Below are 25,520 nucleotides of genomic sequence, written 5' to 3'. Positions count from 1 at the left end.
ATTGTAATGTATTTGCCACCGGCCTGCAAGGCAGTGCTGATTCACTTCAGCTGAGTTTTTGCGGCTTTCCTTGGTGTCGTTGACTGGTTGTGGTTTGCCTCATCGCCAGTCGTTATGTTTTACTTTGGGGTCGCTTTGCTTGCGAACCGGTTGCACGCTTATCTGTTGGTGGGTGAGTCAGTTACAATATACTGCAGATGCAGAGACCAATATGCTATTTATTTACACAAACAACAGAGCACTAACATGATGTGTGCTTCTCCAACCAGACCCTACTCTAGACTAACATTAACATGGTAGCCCATACTACACAGCTATTGGGTCTTACAGTCACATGATCAATCTGCTCACAGTCTCCTAAAGGTGTATTACACCTCAGATTACCACAGTTATGGACTGGACAGAGACCTGCGTTGAAGCAAGCATGGAGTTAGGTCATGTACATAGTTATGTGTTATCAATAAATGCTTAATGCTCAACAATACAAGACTCAAAACGTCTTTGTGAAACCTACTGAACATACAACAGGTTACCCATAACTGCACCTAAATGTGTTCAGTAACAGAATATGGTTGCACGGTCGTATATAAGAAATGCAATATTAAATATCTGTCAGAAAGGCTCCAAGTATTTCTTCGACTTCCTTTGACCAGCAAAACAAAAATAGTACAGTAAAGGTGAATTTCGAAGAGATAAAGCAAGAACTGCACTGAGTCTTTAACAAAATGGTTTAAATGAAGCGGGCAGCTTTTGTTGCAGAGCCTGTTTTATGAAGTGATCAACCTATTGTTCTGTTTAGGCTTTGGATTACAGTTTGGAGATTTCCTGTCATTTGCATTAGAATTGGGTCTTAAATAAGTCTTGCACACAGGCTCAAAATGCTAACATGTTAAATTGGCCACATGATAGTCTGTAAGGCTCATTCAAATGGGGCGTCTCTGTCTCAGGCAAAAGTACTTCAGCAGTATCCAATCAGTTTATTGGCCGTGGTTTGTTGTTCTTCCTGCCCCCGCTCCACCTCCTGCCTTTTAAATTTCTTTTTGCTACTTCACCATATTCGCAGCCAATATGTCAATTTGGAAACTGAACCCCTGTCATTAAAAGGGGTACTTATAGTGTGCTTCCCTTTTTCTCTCCAGCATTCTCCATGCTTCCCACACCTGAACATGCTGACTGTTGCTGGATATGGTTCAACCAGCTCTGGTCACCCTCCAAAACCTCACTAACCTTCACTGACAATTCCCCAGGTAAAACGTCGACAGCTTAATTTCCTATGAAGGCCATAACAGCCATGTTTAATCCTGTCCCAACCATCACACTTGCAGCAGAGAGTCATAGGAGAACAATCAGGAGCAGGAAAGTCTGGCTAATTCCATTGCACCTCCACGTACCTCCCCCTCCCCTCCACTGAAGTGCACTAAGACTAATTGCAGTTCACTCAGCAGGGATCAGAGAATGAACCTGGGGCCTGCTGTATCGTTTAATATTACATCAGGCAGTTACTTTACCAACTAAGCCATCAGGGAGGCTCAGTGACCTTCCTTTTAAATAAGGCTTAATGGTTGCTGCAAATGATTTGTCATGCTACAAACTTTTATGTACACCACAAGATTAGTTGCTGCAATTTAACATAAAAAGTGCCTGAGACAGTAAAAATATGGAGGTGGCATGAGCCTTAACAAATGCTTTGCTGCGAGGAGAATTGTAGTCAGAATCTCTCCTTAAAAGAGGGTTTTGACAATTAAGTTCCTAATAGTAGGCCTAATATTCCCTTTCATTGTAAGATCAATCAATCAATCATCATGTGTGCTCTGCCTGCAGGCGGGTCCTTGGCTCTCATTGTCTACTTGATGCTTCATCGTGAGTTATTTTCTTAGCCGTTTTTGTCAGTGGGAGTTTGCCATTGCCTTCCGCTCTCCAGGGAAGGTCGAGGTGACAGGTCCGAGGTCTACCTCAGCCAGAACGGGAATCAAACCAATGCTGTTGGCATTAATCTGAACCTGGCCTCCCTCATTGTAAGATGTCAGCCTACAAAGACAATGCTGTACTTTGGTTTACCTTTTTCACATAATACAAAAAAAAAATCAATGTTAATGATTCTTAGGAGGAGTTAACAAATTATGATTGTGAAAAGTTACAGAATTATTTTGTACCATATCACACCTCATAAATAAATACTCCTGGGAACTAGATGAAGAAATGTTTAGCACACATATAATAAACCATCTTGTGCCAGAGGGGGAAAAAACTGAACAGGGTTCCCACACATGGCTGGCTTCTGGCAAGTCCTACGGGAATATTCTCTTGTGTGGATGTTGGTGGGAAACAGGATTAAAATTGGGATGTGAAGGTCTCCTACATCAAACTGTTAACATTCACTATCCAGGATCATAAAATGTAGAAAGGCACTTGGATGGAATTATAAAGGGCAGCAATCATGGTTCAGCAAAAGAGTCAATGTTTTTGGGAAAGGAGGGAGAAAATCGAAAAAGGAAAATTCAAGCTCTCTTTTGTTTCTCCTATATCTCTATTTGGAAAAGTTTAGAAATTAGTATTGAATCACATGCAATACTGAAAATTATATTCACAAATTAGAGCTGCAATACTTCAGTCCCTAAATTATCTCAAATCTAAAACTAACTATGATCTGATCAGGGTGAGGATTGTGTGGAGCTGAGCATAACAAAATGTTATCAGGCTTTAAATACTGGCAGCATTTGCAGAGAGTATTAAAATTACACAGATGTCACTGACATTTCAAATCACAGTCTGGCTGTTTCTCAGAAACCATGGCAAAGCACTTATCATTTCTCTCCTATTGTTAATACTTGGTGTCTGATTTCAAAAAGCATGGAAATCAGGAATAATGTAATGGAGATGAGGATATAGATATGGAAAGAGAATTAATTCTGCTGAGATCTTGCACCGATGAGCTTTGCTCTCCTGATCCAAATTCAATTCATAATGAATGTGCTGTATTGATCATAGTCATCAAAGAAGTATTTTCGGAAACAAAAAATGTGATCAATATCATTTTATGGGCAAAAACTAGTAATGGCTACATTAAGTCTGATTCATTACAATTATTTAAGAGTTGGAGTCAGCAATGCACAATGCCCTCGGAGCTTCCAGTGCTGTTACAGATATCTTCAACTATTATACATAATTTACATTTTTGTTCATTTTACCCCCAGATTTTCTCTTCCCCTCTCTTCCCTTCAGGGCATTGACTCCTCAGTAGCTAGGAATCCATTGACACTGAACACTCCCTGGACAATCTTGCCATTCTGCATGCATGAGTCTAGGCAGTGAGCATGAGTGGGCTATTCAGCACAAAAGGTTTCACAATTGACCCACTCCTGTCCTCACCCAGCATACACATGTGCAGTCTCAGCTCTGGACATCAGCAGCAGGATTTTCACCCCAATATGGGGGTGGGAACGGGGGCAGGCAGACAAATAATTTAGCACTGACATCTAGCGTGCGGGTTTGCTGACACCGTCTTGCTCCGAGCCATTTTCCTGGTGGCCATATTGGGAGCTGAGCAGCTACCCACCACATCAATTAAGGCCATTAATCAGAGGCTAACTAGAACTTTCTGGTCTGCTTGCGGGCGCTTTGCAGTCTCGATAGCATGGCGGCTACCTGTAGGCAGCTTCACAGCAGCAGGCTGCGGTGTGGGGAGAGGGGTGAGCGGCAATGTTCACAGAAGACTTTGAGGCTTTCCTACCTGCCCAGAGCTGCACCTATACAATGGTGGCCCAGCAGCTGTGACCATATTTTATTTCAAAGGTTTTAAAAGTAATAGAGGGCACCTCAAGGTGGAAGCGCCCTCTCTTACCCTTGCCTGCAAAGGCAGGCTGCAACTCCTTCAATGATGGAGGACCTACTATTGGCCCTCCTGCTTCAAGTGCCCAACCGCCATCCTTAATTGGATGGCAAGCTCACCCTTTGGCCAATCAGAAGCCGCATTTGACCCTGATGTCAGGACCCTGACCCCAAAATGGAAAATCCTGCCTTAGGACGTGAATAGGAGTGGAAATCCTGGTCAATTTTCCCTTTGTAAGATGAAGGAACCCCAGAGGCCACTTGCAGTTGCTTCTGTCCACTCCCTTCCCCCACACACAAACTCATTGGCTGTTCCTCGATTTGAGAATGACATCTACTCAGGATCACGAGTTTCTGCTGTGGGTCTTCATGTGATTGAACAGGCCTATTCTTGACCTACAGATCTTTAGACACATGGGACATACTTCCCATGGGGTAGTGGGATCTGAAATGCAAGATTTGCTTCCTTTTCTTTCTTTCTCTGCTGCCTCAATTTTAAGGCATTTCGACTGAAAGCATAATGCAGCTTGATGGAGAAGTTGTCATCATTTGGAACGATTGGTAGCAAGCTCCTCCCAGTCATTAATGTCAATGCTGCCGTGCTTCAAGGAGCACTTTAGTGTGTCTCTACGGTGTTTTCTTTGTCCACCCCGGAATGCTAGCCTTTTGTGAGTTGAGGAAACAGGACCTGGTGCGGAGATGCTTTTCGGCCATCCAGACGCAGTTTCCAGTCCACCATAATTGATTTTTCATGAGTTTTGTCTGAATGCTTGTGAAGATTGCTTCAAGAAGGACACCAGCATTTGTTCAACGGTCTTCCCATTGAATCCAGAGGATGTGACAGAGGCATTGGCAATGGAATTTCCCTAATGATCTTATGTGTCGCTGATCCACAGCACAGGTCTCACGGCAGTACAGGAGTGTGGTGACAATAACTGCTCTGTACACTAGGACATTTGTTAACTTGCGGAGGTCTTTGTTGTCAAACATTAATTGCCATAGCTTGTGGAAGGCTGGGCTGGAGCAGCTGACCTAGTGTTGGGTCTCCTTGTCAATGGTGGCTTTTTGAGAGAGCGGCTGCCAAGGTATGGGAAGTGTTCAACATACTCCAGAGTCTCTCACTCAACATATATGGGAGATGGAATATTTGGCTGACTAGATGTGGGTTGATGTATGAGTTTCGTTTTGCAACATTCAAGTCAGAGCGAGTCTTTTGTATAAAGAATTGAAGAGATCAAAGTGGCTTGCAAATCTGGTGCAGAACTGGCAATGACACTGCAGTCATTCTGTAGACTGTAGATCACGTATGTCCATGGTGGTCAGTTTTGGCTTGGAGGTAACTGAGGTTAAAGAGTTTTCCATTGAGGCAGTATTGAATACTTACACTGGAGGTCAGTTGATTTTTGATGAGGTGAATAGCCACTGCCAAATACTGCAATGTCCTTTAGGGAAGGAAATCTGCCATCCTTACCTGGTCTGGCCTACATATGACTCCAGACCCACAGCAATGTTGTTGACTCTCAAAAGCCCTCTGAAATAGTCAAGCAAGCCACTCAATTGTATTAAACCATTTCAAAAAAGTTGAAAAGGAATGACACTGGATGGAGCACCCAGCATTGACCTAGGCACCAGCAATGACAATGGCGCACCCAACCCTGTTGTTCTTCAAAGTCCTCTTCAGTAACCTGAGGCTTATGACAAAATTGGGAGAGCTGTCCCAACTAGTCTTGGAAAGAGATGGCCCACAGGAGTTAGAAGAAATAAATACATACTTACCTGCCCTTGAAAATTATACTGACCCTTCTGATCGCCGGAGCTGCCTGGGGCCTGTATCAAAAGTCTCCTCGCAGGCCCCAGTGAACTGCAACTCTGGCAGATTCAAGAAGGCCACATCCCCTTTTTTATAGAGCATAAGCTACTGTAAAGCAGGTAAGTTTAAAGGACCAGTGAAATTGATAGGCCAGGGAGAAGGTAAGTGTTTAAGGTAAGCGGATAGGATTGTGGGGTGGGGGGGGAAATTGGAGGGCAGGGGTGGGGGGTTCGGAGGTTGGGGGAGGTGGGGGGGGAGTCAGAGGTTGGATTCTGCCAGGGCCACTCAGCTCCTGACCTCATTACAGCCCTGGTCCAAACATGGACAAAAGAGATCATCTCAAGAGGTGAGGTGAGAGTGTCTGCCCATGACATCAGGACAGCATTTGACCGAGTGTGGCATCAAGCAGCCCTAGCAAAACTGGAGTCAATGGGAATCTGGGGAAAAGCTCTCACCTGGTTGGAGTCTTAGCTAGCACAAATGAAGATGGTTGTGGTTGTTGGAGGTCAGTCATCTCAGTCCCAGGTGAATGCTGCAGGAGTTCCTTAGTGTCCTAGCTCCAACCATCATCATGTCCTTCATCAATAACCGTTCCTCCATCATAAGGTCAGAAGTTGGGATGTTCAGTAATGATTTCACAATGCTCAGCACCATTCTCAACTCTTCAGATACTGAAGCAGTCTGTGTCCTTATGTAGCAAGAGGTTTAGGTTTCTGCTTTTTTTTTTTGCTGCTGTCATAGCCAATTTAAATTTGCACAGTGCCTCTCAGAGGACATTGGGAGTTTTTTTTAAAAACTGAGAAATCAAAGTAAAGGGCCATGGCTGATAGCATAGTATGACACCAAAGTTCAGGCTTGGGGTGACAAGTGACAAGTAACATTTGTGCCACAAAAATGCTAGGCAATGACCATATCCAACAAAAAGGAATCTAACTATTTCCCCTTGACATTCAATGGCATTACCATCGCTGTATTCTCTACTATCAACATCCTGGGGGGTTACCATTGATCCAAAACTGAAGTGAACTAGCCATAAAAATACTGTGGCTACAAAAGTAGGTCAGAAGCTTAGATTTCTGCAATGAGTAACTCACCTCCTGACTCCTCAAATTCTGTTCGTCATCTACGAGGCACAAGTCAGGAATATGATGGAATACTCTCTACTTGCCTGGAGGAGTGCAACTCCAACAACACACAAGAAGTTTGACACCATCCAGGATAAAGCAACCCACTTGATTGGCACCTCATCCACCAGGATTCACTCCCTCCCCTACCAACTCACAGTGGCAACAGTGTGTACCATCTACAAGCTGCATTGCAGCAACTCACCAAGTATCCTTTGACAGCACCTTCCAAACCCGCAAATTCTATCGACTAGAAGGACAAGGACAGCGGATATATGGGAACACCACCACCTGCAAGTTCCCCTCCAAGCCACAAACCATCCTGACTTGGAGCAGTATAGTCGTTTCTTCACTGCCGCTCGGTCAAAATCCTGGAACTCCCTTCCTAATAGTACTGCGGGTGTACCTACCCCACATGTACTGCAGTGGCTCAAGAAGGTGGATCACCACCACTTTCTCAAGGGTAATTAGGGATGGGCAAAAAATTGCTGGCCCAGCCAGCAATACCAACATCCTATAGAAGAATAGATTTAAAAAATGTTTGAAAATAGTATGCACAAACTACTGCAACATAGAAAGAAAATGCTGCAAATCCATGGGAAATGCCAAACATCAAAAACAAATAAAGGCAAAAAACTATGAATCTTCTGAAATTGTATTCAGGAACCATAAATAAAGCCCAAGTCCACCAAAGACATAAATATTGCTCTCATATCAGAGGGAGCTTTATTTAAAAAAAAACACTTCACACTTCTCCAGGTTAGGGTATACGCTTGTCTTTGATTATGCAATCCCTTGCCACCCTCCAACCTGTCTCCATTTCAACATTTCTTCTGGTTCTTTCTTTTCTTGATTTCCTTGCTGCTCATTTGACACAAATGCATGCATATATCTTCCTCCCTGGACCTTCATTCTGGTGAGAGGGGGGCTCATTGTACATAGTCTCTCACTCCAACTTTCCAAGCATGTATAAACTGGGAAATTCCTTACCTTCCCTATCTGGTACATCTGGTAGAGTCTTCAAGCTATTAAAATCCAAGGTTTCAGTCACCCAATCCCTGCTTTCAGGTTAATTAAGCTCTTACTTTTTTTCAGCTTTGGTGGTATACTATGCTATCAGCCATGGCTTTTTACTTTGATTTCTCAGTTTAAAAAAAAATGCTCCCAATGTCCTCTGAGAGACACTGTGCAAATTTAAATTTGCCATGACGGCAGCATAAAAAAGAGCAGAAAGATTAGGTGCTAATGATTTCATTTTCAAATGATGACCTGACTGTGGCAAGGACTGAGAAACCTAATCAAATACACTTCTTGCTTGAATCAGGTGATCATCATTTTCCACTCATCTCACAAATCTGTGCTGATAGAAAGCCATTTAAGAGCTTTAGTTTCAGTCACTCTACACATTTTGGGTTGAAGTTATGTATTGATTTTTTTTTTCTGACTGATTCAAAGCCGAGGTGTTGGGCTGTTGAGTTCTTTCTTCTTTGGCTGCTTTTGGATTTTGTGAATATTTTGGTTTTAGTAGTGATTCCTGACGGTATCAACAACAATTTGCGCAATCAGGCAAAACAACAAGGAGACAAAGTGAAGATATTATGCATTTTTGGCACAGATGAAGGAGCCTGAGGCAGGAGGTCCAAGCATTTGAACTTGCCTCACCTCCATTGCTACCTTTGTCCTGCACCTGTTGCAGGGACTGGCTCGCACCCCCCACTTTATTGGAAATCCAAGAAAAACAATAAAGATCTGACATGTTGGGGGCAATTTTGATCTTTCATCCAATTTTCTTGATTAGCCCTCACTTCCATATCATTGGCAAGCTGCTAGCGCAGTTCGATTGTGGCCTGTTGATTAGAGAGGGGCAGGCCTCCTTAACCTCAAGTATAGAGCTTAGCAGATGCAAGTAGGTGAAAAGGAGAGATGAGTAAATCTGAGGAAGGGGCACACAGCAGGCATCACATGGGTCAATTTTTAATAAGGAGAAACATTAATGCTCCTTCTGACCCCTCAAAATTTCCTTTATATCTGGAACTTAACTGTTTTGAGTGGCCTGCAGTGGTCCCTTTAAGGCCACTTGGTTAGCAGTAGAGGGCAGAGCATGTTCCATTCACTGCTACTAAAAATGGGGTCCGACAAATGCCATAGAACCATGATTTGCATGAACAATTAGGCTTCTGCTAGTTTTTGGCACAGGAATACTTGAAAATCACTTTGGGGAATCTTGAGTGGCCAGTGGGCTGGCAAGTTTTTTTTCCCAATTTTTCCAATTTTCAACTGGCAGCCATACCTTTAGCAATGCAATTGAAGATCACCCCCATTATCCCCTTTTCCTCTCCATTGTGCCTGGTCACCAAGAGGAATATTGAGGCACGGTGTTTGATGGCAGAATCTGAGAGTTCTTGGTGATTTTCAAATGGTACATGTGAAAAGCTCTAAACAGTTTGTCTTTCTTTTCCACCAAATTCATTATTAAATCATTGGCTTTAATTTGTAGCACACTTATAGTTTATGCCTCATGGTCATAATAATCTGTTTACTTAGATATACAGCAAAGATTTTTCTCCCTCAAAATGCGTGTTTTAGTCATGAATCATTAATCCTTAGAAAATTGGATGATTAGTAAGATTAGTTCTGTGCTTTACTGTTGGGAACAAAAAATGGCAATGTTTTGTGAGTGGGTCACTGTTACACAGTTTAGTAATGTTATAATCAATGAAATTCTTGAAAATAAGCTGAAACAGAGTTTTTATCCTCCTTCATGTTTGGCATAAAAGCTGGGCTGAGACTGATAGAGGTTCTTTTTCTTTATTCATTCATGGGATGTGGGCATTACTGGCTGAGCCAGCATTTATTGCCCACCCCTAATTGCCCTTGAGAAGTTGGCGGTGAGCTGCCTTCTTGAACCACTACAGTCCATGTGGTGTAGGTACACCCACAGTGCTGTTAGGGAGGAAGTTCCAGGATTTTGACCCAGCGACAGTGAAGGAATGGCGATATATTTCAGGGTGATGAGTGACTTGGAGGGGAACTTCCAGGTGGTGGTGCTCCCATGTGTCTGCTGCCCTTGTGTCATGAAGCTATTTATGTATATAATATTATTGGAAATTATCATTTTTTAAATAGAGGTTTAGTCTGATGGTGTGTCTATGTGTGTGTTAGTTGGATTAAAGCCAACTAGTCTGGGTGCTTTGATGTATCGTAGTTTTGAGATGTAAACAGAGGTAGAGGTATATTTGCATTTTGTTGAATAGAGCATTTAAGAGTGGGAGTGAAATCTTGCACCTAGCTAGGAGATACCAAGCAATATGTTGATATTACTAATAAAACTGGGACTGTGAAAGGGGTTTTATTGTTAGAAGAGGCGGAGTTCAAAGGGCCTGGTGATACAATGAAAATTTACATTCAAAGAGAAGTGCTGGGTATAACCTGAGGGGAGTTTGTGTGTGCAGAGCAGAGGCATGTAACATCAAAGGAGCTATAAGCCTACAACTGTCTGCAAAGGAACCAAATTGAAAGGAAGCTCATTTTGAATTTGTAAGGTGAAAATGCTTTGCCTGGTGTCTGGTTAAGTCTATTGGTTGTTGTTGCCTTAGTGGAGATTAATTTGGGAATTTGTTAAAATTTATGATAGTAGTAATTTGTAGTCATGTGTATATGTTTAATTTGTTGTAAATTAATGATGGTCTTATTTAGTTTAATATAAAAATCTCTCGAGAACAGGAATTATTCCTGAATTTAGAGCTGCAACTCCCAAAACATACCAATTGAAATATAGGTTATGGCAGTTGTTTACAGTTTCCCGCTGGAATTTTAAATAACAGCCTTTACCAACTGCTGTGTCATGACCATTTTCAACAAGAGAGAATCTAACCATTGCCCCTTAACATTCAATGGCATTACCATTGCTGAATCCCCCACTATCAATATCCTGGGGGTTACCATTGACCAGAAACTGAACTGTATATGTTTATTGTCCTTCTAGATGTTAGCAGTCATGGGTGTGGAAGGGTCTGAAGTGCATCTTGTAGATGGTACACACTGCTGCCACTTTTTGTTGGTGGTGGAGGGAGTGAATGTTTGTGGAAGTGGTGCCAATCAAGCGGGCTGCTTTGTCCTGGATGGTGTCAAGCTTCTTGAGTGTTGCTGGAGCTGCACTCATCCAGGCAAATGGAGAATATTCCCTCACATTCCTGATTTGTGCCTTGTCGATGGTGGACAGGCTTTGGGGAGTCAGGAGGTGAGTTACTCAACACAGGATTCCAAGCCTCTGACTGCTCTTGTAGCCACAGTCTCTAAATGCCTAGTCCAGTTCAGTTTCTGGTCAATGGTAACCCCCAGGATGTTGATAGTGGGGGATTCAGCAATGGTAATACCATTGAATGTTAAGGGGGCAATGGTTAGATTCTCTCTTATTGAAAATGGTCATTGCCTGATGCTTGTGTGGTGCGAATGTTACTTGCCACTTGTCAGCACAAGCCTGGATATTGTCCAGGTCTTGTTGCATTTGGACATGGACTGCTTCAGTATCTGAGGAGTTGTGAATAGTGCTGAACATTGTGTAATCATCAGCGAACATCCCCACTTCTAACCTTATGATGGAAGGAAGGTCATTGTTGAAGCAGCTGAAGATGATTGGGCCTAGGGCACAACCCTGAGGAACGCCTACAGTGATGTTCTGGAACTGAGATGATTATGATAATAACACTTTAATGTTTTGGTAATGAATGGCAGACGTGATACAAATTCAACACTTTGTTGTTTCTGGACATTTTAAATTTCATATATCAGCATTTGGTCCTTTCCCTTCTTCACTCCCCCTCCTACTCCTATCTTCCTGCCACTTAATTTCCACTGTCCTCAGCCATTCCTAATCTGAATCTGCCCGAGAATGCTCAAAGTAGCCTGGCATGATGGATCCATGTGAAGGATAGTGCCTTTGGTAGTGCAACTGTCCCTTAGAATGCCAACTAGTTAAAGAGCTCAAATTTCAAACTCCTTACTGCCCCAACTGAACCAACTGGGTATACAGACACTCATTTAATTCCGATTATTGCTGTATTAATGGCAGTTTAGATTAATTTTACAATGGAACCTTTTTTGGCCAGGAGGGACATTAATCCCGAAGGTCTGGATGGATTTGAATCCAAGTCCCAGTCCCAAGTCCCAGTGGCGAAGGACCAGTGTCTAAACTATTCTGCTGCTGTATGCCTTTTTACCATTCAGCAAATATATTCATAAAATCAACAAAATGGAGAGGAAGTTACAATATCAATCATAATTGTTTGTAACTCAATTTTAAGACAGCAATTAAGGGTGGGGCTCCCTTTACATGTTCACATCAGCAGTGAAATTGTTAAGTTACTGGATGGTAAATTATTCCATCACTTGAACTCATGCAACTGGGAAGAGGGAAAACTCTGTGACAATGATGGCCATTTCGTTGGCATTTTGTGTTGCATTTATTATTGAAATATAGCTATCTTTAGCATTTACAAGTTGCAAGGACAATGGTGCTTTGCTATAGAAGAATTTCTATGCAGTACAATATTTTGGAGGTCAGATGTAACAAGAGACAGATATGTCAAAGATCTCACCTTACATTGCATCCGCAATACCTCTTAACCTCTCCTCTAAAAGGACAATATTGCAACATTTCCATTTCCCTCAATCCATCCTTAGGGCTCTGTGTCAGTACCGAATTGATTCCAAATCCAAGTCAAGGAACTGGATTCAGAAAATGCCAAACTTGTTTTATTGAGATTCGAGCAGATGGCTAAATTTGAACTAAAATTATTGAATTAAATAAATATATTCTCAAAACTACTGTGCAACCAAATCTCCTTGGGAACTAAATTTAACTTTTATTGCCCAATGAAAAACATGGGAATGCAAATGTTTTACATCTCACTTGACTTTTTTTCCTCATTTACTTCAGTTGAAAAAGCACAGGTTTTCAACAGAGAAGATAATCCCCAAAATAGATTGAAGTTTTAAAAATTGGTTCCAGCACTAGTGCTACAGTACTAGATGCTCATTAATTCTCCTTGTAGGCTGTTTGTGAATTCCCATTAGTGTTACTATATTACACTTCATGCTTGATTCATCCTGTTTGGGGTTATGTTACCAAATATTTACCACTGATTGTGGTATGTTGCTATTGGCTGTAATCCAACACACACGGTAATTACAAACTACTCTGCATTATCCATATTAGTAGGAGGAACAACTTAACAGGAGAATACAAGTGACCAATACTCTTAGCAATTATTGGCGTCACGTCTCTTGTGAATAAGTCAGGTTGGTTTTACTCTACATTTGCAGAATGCTAAGAACATAAGTATAGAGATTACTGCTGTTAATGAGAGAAGAAATTAGTTAACATATTCAGATAATATCCCTCTGTGTAATATTTTAATGCAGCCTTTAAAATGTTGACTTAGGAAAGGTCCACTAAAATAACACATGGGAATTTGTATAAGCATAAATTTTCTCTTAGTTTATTGGCAACACTAACTTCCAAGGTATAAAACATTTGGGAAGCACTGGTATATACTCCAAGTTAGACTGGAAATAGGGTTCAATAACTCTCACCATCTGATTGCTGATCACACATACAAATCTACTGGTCAAATAAATATCTTTCTCTTTTATGAAATTCCTGAAGCATTTAAGCAATTTAAGAAATGGGTAATCTTTGAAAATAGTCATTTTGATTGAAGGATCCAATAAACTGATTTTAACATTATTCCTTTTTAGTACTATGCAACAAAATAAAATGGATTCATTTTTAACAGACCAGACACTTTCCATAAGAACATAAGAAATAGGAACAGGAGTAGACCATTTGACCCCTTAAGCTTGCTCTGTCATTCAATAAGATCATGGCTGATCTGCTTGTGTTTCGAATTCCACATTCCCGTCTACCTCCGATAACCTTTGATTCCCTTGCCTAACAAGAATCTATCTACCTTCCACAGGTATATTTTAAAGATATCAGGTGCCGTATGATTCAATCAGCCTGTGTTGGTATTTACCCTCCAAAGGAGGAGTGGTCCGAACCCATGGGTGTGCCCTATTCCCATACTCATTTGTTCATTCTTTCCTTCAATTTCCTACCTAATTTATCCTTAAAGGTTGGCATGGTCTCTGCTTCAATCATCAACTCGAGTACTGCATGTAACAGCCTCATAACTTTAGCACGTAAAAAAATTTCCCCTAGGTGCTTTCTGTTCTGAACCATGTATCTGTCTCTGTGCCTCCCCTCATTCCAGATTTAACCATTGAAAGCAATCAGCTTCTATTTATTCTATGCAATTCCTTTATGTGAAATGATGAAATGACCTTTACCCATACGAAAACAGCAACAACAACATACTTCATTGAAATTGCCAATTAACATTGAATAATATGTAATGGGCATACAACCACTAGGAACTGGGGTGAGAGCGTGCCCAAACTCATTCCACTTATGAAAAGCAGAATTTGAAAGATGACTTTCATGCTGTCGATGAATCCAGCTCCTTGAACTGACAGACAGTTAAAGACACCCTGTGCACATGTTTTTTTTCACAGATCGTCAAATTAACAAGTGTGTAATCAGCAGCTTCAGGCTTTTACAATATAACTGTCAGATTCAACCTATTTTCTTCAGCTTCCTCTTCAGCTTACTATTTTTGAACAAAGGTTACACTGTAACTTCAAGTATCTGTAATCATGATATAGCCTTGATAATTGAGCTGATTAGATTCCATTGCAATGAAAATAAAGGGTATGATTCAGCTACGTATTTCACATCTGCTTGTGCCTTACCATGTATTTAGCTATCTGTGGGAACTCATCACTTCAATTTAATCTAGGTCTGCCTTTAGAAATGTTATATTGAGAGAATAGAGCATAAGAACATTTATGGAAAAAAGCCATTATATCCCAGAAGCTCCTCCCATTTTCATAGAACATTCTTACTTCTTCCTAAGTCCTTTATCTCTAGAAATGCACCAAATTGTTCTTTGATATTTATATGTTTGTGGCATCATGGAGCCCTAGCAAAACTGGAGTCTATGGGAATCAGGGGGGAAATTCTCTACTGCTTGGAGTCATACCTAGCACAAAGGAAGATGGTTGTGGTTGTTGGAGCCCAATCATCTCATTCCCATGACATCGCTACAGGGGTTCTTTGGGGTAGTGTCCCAGATACAACCATCTTCAGCTGCTTCCTCAATGGCTTTCCCTCCATCATGGGGTCAGAACGGGGATGTTCGCTAATGATTGCACAGTGCACAGCACCGCTCCTCAGATACTGAAGCAGTCTGTGTCCATATGCAGTGAGACCCGGGCAATATTCAGGCTTGGGCTGATAAGTGACAAGTGACATACAAGCTACACAGTGCCAGGGAATGACCATCTCCAACAAGGGAGAATCTAACCATCTCCCCTTGACAGTCAATGGCATCACAATCACCATCTTCTCAAGGGCAATTAGGGATAAACATCAAATGCTGGCCTTGTCAGCAATGCTAATGGAAAAATTAAAAAAAATACTATCCACTTTGACAGGCTTTCTTGGTAACTTGGGTCATGCTGGATGAATAAGTTCCACCTGACTCTCCTTCTTACTTTCTAATTTTTAACTATCGCAGGACTTTGCGCACATATATAATTGTACAGCATTGTCTAAATACAGTGCAGCATGTAACACAAGAATAAAATGAAGGTAGTGCATAATAGCTTTGGCTTTTAGTATATTTTGTTAGAAATACACAGAGAAAATAGTCCTACAGCAAATTTAGGACATAGGCCTGGATTTAATGCAGGCTGTTGCAGCAGGAACCATGGTGACCAGTTCCACTTAATTGTGGGAGAGGCCCCACATCAGTCTCCTGGCTGCGGCAAAGCCTCCCCTGATTAAGGTGAAGGGCAGAAGGGGCTGTCATGAGATTAAACACTGCTGGGGGTGAGATGTCAATTAGGCTTATTAATGAGCCGTTTGACATGTATTATCTCTGAGTCCACTGCAATTTAGTAGTGGCTCAGGGATTAAACGAGAGGTGCATAGCTTTCCTGTGCCTCCTGAAGGCTGCCCAGCAAACCCTGGTGTGTTTGCTAGTGGCCTCCTGGGGGCAGGGGAGAGGGTCCCTCCTTATCAAGCATCTTGCTTGATTGAGTGACCCAGCATCAGAAATGGAGGAGCGCTGTGAGCTAGTCTTCGCCTTTGCTTCTGACCCCCTGTCCCCCTCTCCCATGACCTCCACCCAGCGATTCCCATCCTGTCCTCACTCCCCTTTGGCCTGTCTCCCCCACTGATCCTGGGCTTCTGGTGGATGCTTTGTCAGAAGCCACCAACACTTCCCTAGTAGCATTTAAAGAAATAAGGAGCTTCCAGACTCTGACTGGATTTCTGCCCCCGAGGTCCTTGATCCCAGGGAAGGCCCACCTCTGACCTTCCCCAGGGGAGGCAACGTGGGGCTGTTACTGGCTCTTGAGGTGGTGGGCGAGAACTCCATTGTCTGGTTCCAACTTGCAACCACCATCCGCAACTCCCACCCACCCCTCCCCCATCCCCTCCCCTCCCCTCCCCTCCCCAAGTGTGTACAAGTTTGGCTCTATGTAGTACACACGCCAATAGAGAAAAACAGGCTGTGAATGGCAGTTTAAAATTGGCAGACAGTATGTGTGATTACCTGTTGAGCAGTCAGGCCCTGTCCAGTTGTGGTCACAGTTACAGGTATTTGTTTCTGGCAATAGGGTCCCATGGCCTGAGCATTGCTCATTGCAAACAACTGCTGGAACTTCACACTTGATCCCTCCCCAGCCAGCAGCACAGTGACATTCACGCTGTACACACACACCATGGCCAGAACATGTCGGGTCCAAGCAGTCTTCTAAAGAAAAAAGGGAAAAAAAGGACAGTTTAAGGCAAACACCAACAACAACTTGCAATCAAATTGTCCCCTTAGCATAAGGCGCATATAGAAATATAATGAAATCAACACCAAACAAAAGAATGAGAAATCACCTAAAGCCCAGCTGACTGTTTTATGGAGGATCTTAAAGGAATAGAGAGAGAGCTGAAGTGGAAGAGAGGTTTAGGGAGAAAATTGAGAGTTTGGAGCCTGGACGCTTGATGGCCATGGCCACCAATGGAAGTGGGAGATACTCAAAAGATTAGAGCTGGAGGAGCACAGAAATGCTGGAGGGTTGTAGGGCTCAGAAAGGTCACAGAGATAGGCCGAATCCAAGGTTCTGCAGGGAATTTAAAATTTAAGAATTTTTAAATTTCAGGCTATTGGGAGACCAGCACCCAACATAGATCATCAAGCACAAGGGTGATAGGTGCGAAATTTAGTGTGGGATAGGGTGAAGGTAGTAGAATGTGATAGGATTAATTAATGACCTCAGAGTGAAGGCACCCCTAGGTAGCAGCAACCACAATATGATTGAAGTTTACATCCAGTTGAAAGGGAGAAGAGTGGGTCTAAGACTAGTATTTTAAACATAAATAAGGGCAACTATGTGGGCATGAAAGCTGAGATAGCTGAAGTGAACTGGGATACTAGGCTAGGGGATAGATCAATAGAGAAGCAGAGGCAGACATTTAAGGGGATATTTCAGAATACTCAGAATAAGTATATTCCTACTAGAAAGAAAAATCCTAAAGGGAGGACCCACTCTTTGTGGTTAACTAAGGAAGTTAGGGAAAACATCAGACTTTAGAAAAAAGCATATAACTGTGCCAAGAATGGCAGTGAATAACTAAAAGGTTAATCAGGAGAAAGAAATTAGAGTATGAGAGGAGCTAGGTAGAAATGTGAAAACTGATATCAAGGGTTTCTACAGATATTTAAAAAGGAAAAGAGTAAAAGAGCTGCGGGCTGACCATTCTCTGGGGCCAGATGGACTGCATCCTAGGGTCTTAAAAGAGGTGGCTAATGAGGTAGTAGATACATTGGTGTTAATTTTCGAAAGTTCCCTAAATTCTGAAAAGGTTCTATCAGGTTGAAAAGTTGCAAATATAGCCCCTCTATTCAAGAAAGGAGGGGGCAGAAAACAGGAAACTATAGGCCTGTTAGCTTCATATCTGTTGTGGGGAAGGCTAGAATTGATAATTAAAGAGGTTATAGCTGGGTACTTAGAAAAGTCCAAGGTAATCGGTGAGAGTCAGCATGGTTTTGTGAAAGGGAAATCATGTTTAACTAATTTATTAGAGTTCTTTGAAGGAGTAACATATGCTGTGGATGAAGGGGAGTGGGTAGATGTGCTGTACTTCAATTTCCAGAAGACATTTGATAGGGTGCCACAGCAAAGGTTATTGCTGAAAATATAAGCTCATGGGCCTGAATTTTTCAGTTGGTGGGCAGGCTTGGCGGGAGTGGGCAGTCACGGATCCGACCGCCACCCATGATCAGCTCTGTGCTGCCATCTTACACGGGCGGGCCAATTAAGGCCTGCCCAGCATAAGGTGTGAGTGGTAGCACTCAGCGCTACTTGTGCGGGCGGGGGGAGGAGGTAGAGTCGGGGCCAGCGCCCTTTTGCACATGCGTGCAAAAGAGTGTTTCAATCTCCCTGAGGCATGAAGCTGCCTCAGGGAGATTGAAGCGCTTTTGAAATAAATAAATAAATGGATGGAAAATTTAATTAAACATGTCCCCTCATAAAAGCTTTAGGACACCTCATCTTGCTCGTGGATGAGTTTTCCTAAAAAACGTGAAGGCTGCTTGGCCTGTTCGCCTGCTCACCAACCTTAAGGTTGGGCGGGCAGCGTAAACAATGACCTTAATTACTTCTTTAATGGCCTTAATAGGCCGTTTAAATTTCGGCGGGTGCGCAGCCGACTCTGGCACACGCCTGCCGAACAAAACATCGCGAGACAGCATGATGACATTGGGATGCACGCCCAATGCCATCACGCTTCATTTTATACCCTGGCATGTAGGGCCCACTCCCGCATGCTGACTGAAAAATTTAGGCCATGGTGTAGGGGGTAACATAGTCGCATGGTTATAAGATTGGCTGGCTGGCAGAAAACAGAAAGCATGCATAAATGGGTCTTTGGCTGATTGGCAGGATGTGACAAGTGGGGTCCTGCAGGGGTGTATGCTGGGGTCTCAACTTTTTACAATTTACATCAATGGTTTAGATGAGGGGAGTGAAGGCATGGTAGCTAAATTGCAGATGACACAAAGATAGGTAGGAAAGTATGTTATGAAGAAGACATAAGGAGCTTGCAGATGGATATAGTTAGGTTGAGTGAGTGTGAAAAAATCTGGCAGATGGAATATAATGTGGGAAAATATGAAGTTGTTCACTTTGGCAGCAAGAATAAAATAAACGGAGCATTACTTAACTGGAGAGCAACTACGGAATTCCAAGGTGCAGAGGGATCTAGGTGTTCTCGTGCGTGAGTCACAAGAAGTTATTATGCAGGTACATCACATAATCAAGAAGGTTGGAATGATATCCTTTATTATGAGAGGAATTGATTATAAAAGTAAGGATGTCATGCTTCAGTTATACAAGACATTGGTGAGATCATTACATTGGTGTGCAGCTTTGGTCTCCTTATTTAAGGAAAGATGCAAGTGCTTTGGAGGTGGTTCAGAACAGGTTCACTAGATTGATACTTGGAATGAGGGTGTTGTCTTATGAAGGAAGGTTGGACAGACTGGGCTTGTTTCCACTGGAGCTTAGAAGAGTGAGGTGCGACTTGATTGAAGTATATAAGATCCTGAACGGTCTTGACAAAGTGGACGTGGAAAGTATGTTTCCTCTTGTGGAAGAGTCCAGAACTAGGGGACACTGTTTTAAAATTAGGGGTTACCCTTTTAGGACAGAGATGAGGGGCAGGATCTTTAGGTCAGTATGCGTGTATGATCAGCGGGCCCGGGAATGGTTGGGAAACAGACCACTGCCCGCGATTGGCCCCCGACCGCAATTTCATGCTGGCTGGCCAATTAGCGGTCAGCCAGCGTGAAGTGCGTATTGAAATGCTCAGCGCTGCTGGGGTGGGTGGGGGGGGGGGTGCGGAGGACGGTAGGCGCTGATGTAAGTGTGGGCACGGACGAGCACTGAATGAAAGCTTCCTGAAGGCAGGGAGCTGAAGACTTCAAAACAATTAAATAAAGATTTTAAAACCTGGGAAAAAATGTCCACGCATCAGGATCAGTCACCTGAACATATACATGATGGAAATTCTGCCCATACATTTTATTTTAAATTTAATAACGGAAGCCTTCACCCCGCCCTTGGATGAGGTTTCATCAACAATACAAAGTCCACCTGGCAGATTTGCCCGTCCACCGGACACAGGAAATCGGGGATAATTGGAACCTTAACAACTTCAATTGTCTTCTTAATTGTCGGCGGGTGCGCGCAAGTGTCGGGAGCATGCCCACCGAACGAAATATCGCATGAGTGCAGGTGACATCGGGACGCTCACCCGAAGTCATCACGCGCAATTCCGCAATTTCTGATTGGGTCAGGCGCGTGCCTGCACGCTGGCCTAAAAATTCTGCCCGAGGAGAATTTTTTCTCTCAGAAGGCGAACTCTTTGCCTTAGAACGGGGTAGAAGCCTGGTCATTGTATATTTTTAAGGCAAAGATCAACAGATCCTTGTTAGGCAAGGGAATTAAAAGGTTATCAGGAGGTCGATGGGAATGTGGAATTCGAAACACAACAGATCAACCATGATCTTATTGAATGGTGGAGCAGGCTCGAGGGGCCAAATGGCTATTTTGTATGTTTGTATGTTCATAGAAATTTGGATGAGCTGAAGTTTATGGGGTATGAGCTGAAATTTATGGAGGATGGGAGGCCAGACAGGGAAATATTAGATTAGTCAAGTCTGGAGGTGACAAAAGTATGAATGGTGGTTTCAGCAGCAGATGGACTGACGCAGGAGCTGGGGCAGATTAATGTTTTGGCAGTGGAAGTGGGTGAGTGAAGAAAAGGCTATGGCAATGAAAACAACTCAGAATCAAATAGGACTGGACTGGTTCAACTTGAAACAGTGATCAGGGAGTGTGGTGGAATTGGCAGTGGGTTTTTGGAAGGGGTCTGAAGTGGATGGCCTCAGTCTCCCCAACGTTTAACAGAAGAACATTGAAATGCATCCAGAAATGGATGTCGGACAAGCAGCCTGGCCACACAGAAGGATTGGATAAGCCAGTGATGTGGTGGAGGGTTGGGTGTCAATAGTGTACATGTGAAAGCTGACACCAAAAATGAAAAAAAAGTATCATAAATGAAAAGAAATTTCATTCTCTATCTATTTTTAGATCAAGAGGTGCTTGTGGCTTTTGTGCTCATCAAAGTAAGGGACATTACTGCAGAAAAGGGGGTACCCAGAGATGACAACAAGCCTGACCAAGAGCAGAAATATTAGAGTAGAGCTGTCGCTTCAGACACAATTGGCAATTTAGGCACAAATTGGGCTTGAAATTGCACTAGTTTTACAAGGAGAAATTATTGGTTCAAGTTTCTGTTTCAACTCATTTGCATAATCACAAACATAATGAGGCAAAAAATTGAGGTGCTCCTCTTTTCCAACACAGGCTTGTGATCTGCTATCAGTCCATGCCCAGTCACATTGATACAAGCAGCTTGCAAACTTCCCTCATGTGATGCAGGGTAACTCCCTCTATGCATCACAACAATACATTTCAGCCTCAATTAAAGAGATGCATCTATTACTATAACAATGTGACCATTTTTAAAATTCCCTACAGCATGCTTTATGTGCTTTTTCTAAGTCACAACCAATTTAGTGCCAGTTAGTACCAGATTAAGTGTAGCTTTTTGTTATGGGCTGTTTGAGATGGCTCAAGATGATTAAGATAGGAATTTTGCAGGCTTTTCTTACAGCCAGCATACGTCGAGATTTCAGTTGTATTAGTCTGGTCTGGATTTAAACCACTGCCTGTTGGTGAAAGGCCAGTGTCTAATCCACTACACTACCCAGTTAGGGTGACCAGACATCTTGGTTTTGTTAGGACAGTCCAGATTTTTCACTAAACACCCTGGTGTCCGACAGTTTTCTCCAAATTGATCAAATATCTTGGTTTTCAGCTCCCCTGAGTCCCCTCCCCTTTAATTCGCCCATCACATTCCACTTACTGTTGACAAATCCAAAAAAAACCCTCTTGCACTGTACTGCACCCTAGGAATTGGAATGCTGCCCATTCACAGACCATTAAGCGGCTGAGCTGGGACGCTCCCATTGGCACACAAATCCTTTTCATTGGCGTCCAGAGCCAGGAAGGAATCACCCTCTGGGTGGTGACAGAAGATCGACAGTGGTGTCCACGAACTGCAAGATGCACTCGATGAGCTAGTTGGACAGCACCCATCGGTAAACCACTAACCTGTGCTGAGGAAAGTGGCAGGCAAGTTCAGTTGAGCCGTGGCATGTTCAGACAAACTTCTCATTGAAAAATTACATGCATTTCAGAGGTACATTTGCTTCTGGCTGAAAACATCAATTGTTAGAATCCAGTGTGCAAATGAAACTAAACGAGGCTTTTAAATGGTGATTGGTCTTACCATTGTGCACTACACAGTGAAGTTAGAGTGGAATAGAGAATTTTGGGATCTTGTGACAAATGAAACCTTGGTTCCATTTTCTTTTTAAGAAAATGAGGACAAAAAAGTCATTGAAACAGAAGTCTGTGGTTCATAACTGTTATTATCAATAATTGGGTTTCTTGGTAGGGCTGTGAACTCTGGCTGGACATATTTCGTGAGATGTGAGCATATGACCTCCGACCTTCAACTACCCCTCCCCCAGACTCATGCCACTAGTCACCCAACATGTGCATCATCACAGAGCCCCACCTTCCCAAAACTTTTCATTGACTTCCAGTTTTGACTTTTGAAAATCTGGTCACCCTATACCCAGTGCCCTTAAACAGTTTTATAACCTATTTAATTTATTAAATAGAAAAGGTATCATTCATAAATCAAGACTTATAAAATGTTTATTGAGCATTGGTCAGTAGGTATATTTTTCCATTTTTGTTATAATGAAAACAAAAAATGCTGGAAAAACTCAGCAGGTCTGTCAGCATCTGTGGAAGGAGAAACAGTTCATGTTTTGAGTCCGTATGACTCTTCTTCAGACCTGAAGGGGGGAAGATGTTAAGGCAGGTGTTAAGATTGGCATAAAAGTCAAATAACAGAATGTGCTAATAGCAGAACAAGGGTCAGCACTCTCTGAAAGCAAAACATAAGAACAAGTTACAGACTGGCCCTGTGGGGGGAGGGGTTGGGGAAAAATATATATATCAAAATGGAGGACAGAGTTCATAGTCTGAAGTTTTTGAACTCAAACCCAGGAGATTGTAAAGTGCCTAATCAGAAGATGAGGTGCTGTTACTTCAGTTTGCGTTGGGCTTCACTGGAATATTGTAGCAGGCAGAGGACAGAAATGTAGGCATGAGAGCAAGATGGTGAATTAAAATGGCAAGTAACAGGAAGGTTGGGGTCATGCTTGTGGACTGAGCGAACGTGTTCCACAAAGCGATCACCCAATCTGCGTTTAGTCTCCCCGGTGTAAAGGAGACTGAATTGTGAGCAAAGAATACAGTAGTCTAAATTGAAAGAAGTGCAAATGAATCGCTGCTTCACCTGGAGTAGTGTTTGGGACCTTGGATGGTGAGGGGGAAGGAGGTAATGGGACAGGTTTTACACCTCCTGCAATTGCATGGGAAGGTGCCATGGGAATCGGATGAGGTTTTGGGGGTGATAGAAGGGTGGACCAGGTGTCACAGAGGGAATAGTCCCTACAAAATGCTGACAGTGGAGGTGAGGGGAAGATGTGTTTGGTGGTGGCATCGTTTTGTTAAAATGCAGTTGAGCTATTTGCAAAATGTTACCTGAAAAATGCAACAATTTTCAGATAAATTGCAACAAAATTGCAGAAGGCTACATCTTAATACTTCAGCAAAACCATTGTGAAAATGGGTCGCAAAGCAACTTATTGCTGCCAAGTAGGCTGCTGGGATAGGGGAGAGAAGCCTATTATTGTGGAGGATGGCAATGCTTGTACAACAGAAAGCACTTAGTGCTTGATTCACTAACATTTATCACAAAATCTTCTGTTTTCATCTTGGGGACTGTAAAACAATCAAATTTTTTTGCGCATCATTTGAAAAGTGACAGAATAACAGTTACATTTACCTGAAATTGAAAGCTTGTAGTTATGGAATATCTAAGTGCCTATTTGTCTCTGTTGAATTTTCACCAACAACCAAAAGATACACTTTACAGGTGTTTAAAAGTAATTCAGATTTGCGCATCAATGGAAATCTTGGGCCCTTTGCTAGGAAGAAGACCTTTGGAATGAGAATTTTCCCCTCATCTGATCTGATGGGTTTTCCCCAGCAATGTAAGGCCTGGACCAGGTTGTTTGACCATTTGAAGTATTTCTATTCAGGTCAAACAATAAGAAACTTTAATCTGAATAGGCTTACAAAAATTCCTATAATTCTCCCAAGTTTCCTGTTTCTGTGATTGTGCTTTTGAGGCCCTGGTTGGTACCTTATTACTTAGAGAATGCCCCTTGAATGCCAGCCTCCCCAAATTAGCTGGAGGAAATGCCATGGAAAATAACAAGGCTTGTTGAAAACATTAATTAAAGGATCAGTGATGTGCTCCAATGAGATGAGTGAGAATGATATCATGACCTTATCAACTAACAGAAACACTAGCGACAGCTCACATAGTAACTTGCATGAGTTTAATTCCATTCATTTTTCCCTTAAAAATCAGAAATCAATGATCTTGCTTCTGGAGTGTTATTTTTTAAGGTTTCAGCTCTAGTGTATAGCACCCAGCTCAGTAGCAGTAATTTAAGCATTTAAGAGTCAAAAATTAGTTACACAGAAGCAGCCTTTATTCACAGTGCAATGAAATAGAATGCAAGGTGGAGGTAATAAAGCAAAAGGATTATCAATTACAGATTGTGCTGTGAGATTAGAGGCTCCACTGAAATCCTCCAGTCTGGAAAGTGAAAAAGTGACCTTGGGTGTGACATTTTCTCTAGCTTACATTATCAATGGTGTCTCATAGATTGTTCAGAAGGATTTGTGTCTCTATGGTTCAGGATGTGCATATTGCTGTTTTAGATAATGGCATTTTTGGTTCCTAACTAAATGTTTTCATTCACACAAGTGGCAGTGGAAAATAAATCATAATGTGTGAAATTACATTTCTGTTTGTACTCCACTGTCAGCTAACAATAAATAGAACAAAGCATACACTGTTACAAATGGCCCACAGTGGAAATACTGATGTACCAATGTGCTGTTCCATGGGATAAGGGAAAACAGGCTCATGCTGATGATCCTGGATTTGTGTTTTTTTGGGTAAGTATTGGGGAGAAAAGGCAAGTACATTCATCAGAGGAAATTGTATACAATTAGGACAAGTGACTTGTACAGTGTGACAGCCCACACTGAATGTATAAAGATCCATTTGTTTCCAAGCGTACTATATTTTGTATTTTGGGGGGATGCAGTGGAGTACTGGTATTGTCACTGGACTGGTAATCCTGGTAATGCTCTTGGGACCAGAGTTCGAATCCCACCATGGCAGATGGTGAAACTTGAAGTCAATAAAAAAAAATCTGGGATTAAAAGTCTGATGATGACCATGAAACCATTGCCGATTGTTGTAAAAACCCATGTGGTTCACCAATGTCCTTTAGGGAAGGCAATCTGCTGTCCTTACCTGGTCTGGCCTACATGTGACTCCAGACCCACAG

The 25,520-nt window shown here is 42.4% G+C and overlaps 1 protein-coding gene across 1 annotated transcript in view; it reads right to left on the bottom strand.

Annotated features, from left to right (window-relative positions):
- tenm1 (teneurin transmembrane protein 1) overlaps positions 1 to 25,520 on the bottom strand; it is a 1,283,715-nt gene that overhangs the window by 214,190 nt on the left and 1,044,005 nt on the right. Inside the window, exon 11 of the mRNA XM_078547452.1 lies at positions 16,443 to 16,643. Coding sequence (XP_078403578.1) covers positions 16,443 to 16,643 — 201 coding nt within the window. The remainder of the gene's footprint in view (positions 1 to 16,442; positions 16,644 to 25,520) is intronic.

Source organism: Cetorhinus maximus, chromosome 8, assembly GCF_964194155.1.
Source record: "Cetorhinus maximus chromosome 8, sCetMax3.hap1.1, whole genome shotgun sequence".
NCBI lineage: Eukaryota > Metazoa > Chordata > Chondrichthyes > Lamniformes > Cetorhinidae > Cetorhinus > Cetorhinus maximus.
Note: the sequence above shows the minus strand (reverse complement) of the source record. Positions and strands in the feature narration are given on the sequence as shown.